Source organism: Nelumbo nucifera, chromosome 1 (genome assembly GCF_055504915.1).
Source record: "Nelumbo nucifera cultivar China Antique chromosome 1, China Antique-T2T, whole genome shotgun sequence".
Taxonomy (NCBI): Eukaryota; Viridiplantae; Streptophyta; class Magnoliopsida; order Proteales; family Nelumbonaceae; genus Nelumbo; species Nelumbo nucifera.
In genome coordinates this window covers 135,717,830-135,720,301 of record NC_142649.1, presented here as the reverse complement: position 1 = coordinate 135,720,301, position 2,472 = coordinate 135,717,830, and the positions used below count along the sequence as shown (strand labels likewise).

At 43.0% G+C, this 2,472-nt stretch overlaps 1 protein-coding gene across 3 annotated transcripts; it reads left to right on the top strand.

Moving 5' to 3' along the window:
* The first annotated feature begins 432 nt into the window (after positions 1–432).
* LOC104612574 (norajmaline N-methyltransferase) lies at positions 433–2,222 on the top strand. Of its 3 annotated transcripts, none has more exons than XM_010280019.3 (2): positions 433–820; positions 1,026–2,222. In XM_010280019.3, exon 2 carries the CDS (start codon positions 1,084–1,086, stop codon positions 1,960–1,962), a length of 879 nt encoding a protein of 292 aa, XP_010278321.1. In that variant the 5' UTR covers positions 433–820; positions 1,026–1,083; the 3' UTR covers positions 1,963–2,222. The 3 variants fall into 3 exon arrangements, with proteins under 3 accessions (XP_010278321.1, XP_010278320.1, XP_010278319.1); XM_010280018.3 differs by having other exon boundaries at positions 433–892; XM_010280017.3 differs by having other exon boundaries at positions 434–873.
* The last annotated feature ends 250 nt before the right edge of the window (positions 2,223–2,472 follow it).

Genomic DNA, 2,472 nt, shown 5'->3' with positions numbered 1-2,472 from the left:
AAATAATGAATCATCCAGAATTTCTTTATGCAAGGCATGGGTCATGTTTCACACTTAGTTGCCTAATTTCATTATATAGCTCATTTGCTAAAAAAATTATCTTAAATACCCATATTTTTATTTATTTATTTTTGAGAGAACTAAATGCTCATATTTGATTGGGTCAATTCAATTCAACTGAGATTATTGTAAAAATCAGATAATCGAAATTACTGTTTAAAAAATTTATTTATTTTTAAATAGAGGTAAGTCGGTGAAATTTACCCTTTTATTTTATTGAAACAAAATTTTTCCTGCACAACGTCACAGGATGCGTTCATGATTGGCACAAATCTCTTGGTCCCCTACACGGCTACACCTTAGTGGATTCTGAATTCTTTAGGTACGGATTTACTGAATTAGAATTTAAAAATTTTCCTTACTACCGTACGCGTATTATCGCAAAGGAATCCAAAATTCAAGTATTGAGTATCCTTCCGTCCTTTTACTGGTTTACTCCCTACTCGCGCCCATTGCTCAGAGCAAACCAGGGAGAGAGAGAGAGAGTCCTTCCTATTTCCTTTGCTCGATTTCGATATATAAGCTTGTTGCCGCCATTCCTTCAGACGGTGATTGGCAGGACAACCAGAAACCCAGCGCATCTCTTCTTCTATAAAAATTCAAGAGAAGCACAGAAACGGATAATTCAGACGAAGGAAAGGAGCATATATATTGGCATGAACTTCTCGCTCATATCAGACTTCTTCGGTTTTCTCCCACTTCTGGTCTGGTTCGATATGCTGGCATAGGCACGAGAAGTCTCTTTCGTTGATCTATAATGGTACTCGCAGCCTGCTCTGACAATCTGAGCTTCTTCATGATATTCTCAATTAGGTGATTTTTATTCAATTAGGTGATTTTTATTCAACAGTTTGAATAGGAAATATTTCGAGAATTTATTCATGCTTTTCTCAATTAGATGATTTTTATCTTTCAGTTTCCTGGACTGAACTGTTTTCATGTTTTGGTATGTTTTAATATTGCAGGTTTCAAGTTTAGTTCGGCAAACCCGAGATTAAAAGGTCGAAACCTTTGCCTCTGAGAATGGGAAAACCAGGGAGAGATTGGACGCAGATCTACGCGATCTACGGCATGGAAGAATGGCATACGTTAATTTTCCTTTTAATCCACGCGATCCTCTTCTCCTTTTTCTCAGTGCTATTCCTTATCTACTTCAATCCTCTCTGTTCGGTTTTCCAATCTCTCTTCCCTGCTCTTCCCGCTGGAGCACCTCGCTTCATCGCCGGATTCACCGGCTGCGTCACGGCTCTCTCGGCCGTCTGTCTCTTCTTTGCTGCCGGCAACATCTTCTACTCGTCCGTCTCCCTTCACTGGGACATGGCCCAGCGGATGATCAACGTGGTTAGCGATTGGTCAACGGTCAAAACAGCCCTAGACGTTGGATGTGGCCGAGGCATCCTCCTCAATGCGGTAGCGCTACAGCTAAAGAAGGAAGGGAGTTCCGGGCGTGTCGTGGGCCTCGATCCCCTGAAGACGGCAGTGGCCACACTACGGACGGCGCGGATTGAAGGCGTCCAGGAGTACGTGACATGTAGAGAAGGAGACGCCCGGAGGCTGCCCTTCGCGGATAACTACTTCGACGTGGTGGTGTCGGCCGTGTTTCTGCACACGGTGGGCAAGGAGTTTGGGCATCGGACGGCAGCGGCAGCGGCGGAGAGGATGAAGGGGTTGGGGGAGGTGGTGAGGGTATTGAAGCCCGGCGGGGTTGGAGTTGTATGGGATCTAGTGCACGTACCGGAATACGTACAGAGACTGAAGGAGTTGCGTATGGAAGACATACGCGTGTCGGAGAGGGTAACGGCTTTCATGGTTAGCAGCCATATCGTATCGTTTCGGAAGCCAATTCAACAGATTGTGGGCTCGGCGGAGTATAGGACGGATTGGAGATGCAACATCTGTTAACTGTTTTTTTTTTTTCTTTTTAATTTAGAAAAAAGAAAAAGAAAGAGAGACAGTGAGAAAACTATAGATCTGGGGAGGCGAAGTCGAACCAGATTCGACATAGAAAACATGAGTATATTGAAATGTAGAACAGGTGATGCTATCGTACGGTCAGGAATTAATTAAAGAAGGTAGAAAATCTGATTGTACGGTAGAAGTAGAACAATGGAATATATTATTTACCGGTAAGATATGCAATTAATTAATTGTTAATTAAAATTAAAGTGGAAATATCACATGAAATTTTGGCGTGGTTGGGTGTGTTTGTGGAGTGGACTCACTCCACTCACTCCACACTAGTGACCAGTTCAATTTATTGATTGGTTACTAATTTAGGGTGGGGACTGGGGGTTGAGTAATATGGACTACCAGCACTCCGGCAGTGAATGGTTGTTATCGAATTTATGATGGCGGTGGTAATAAGATTTCCCAAGGGAAGATATTGTTGGAAGAGGTGGTTCATGTGTGGTC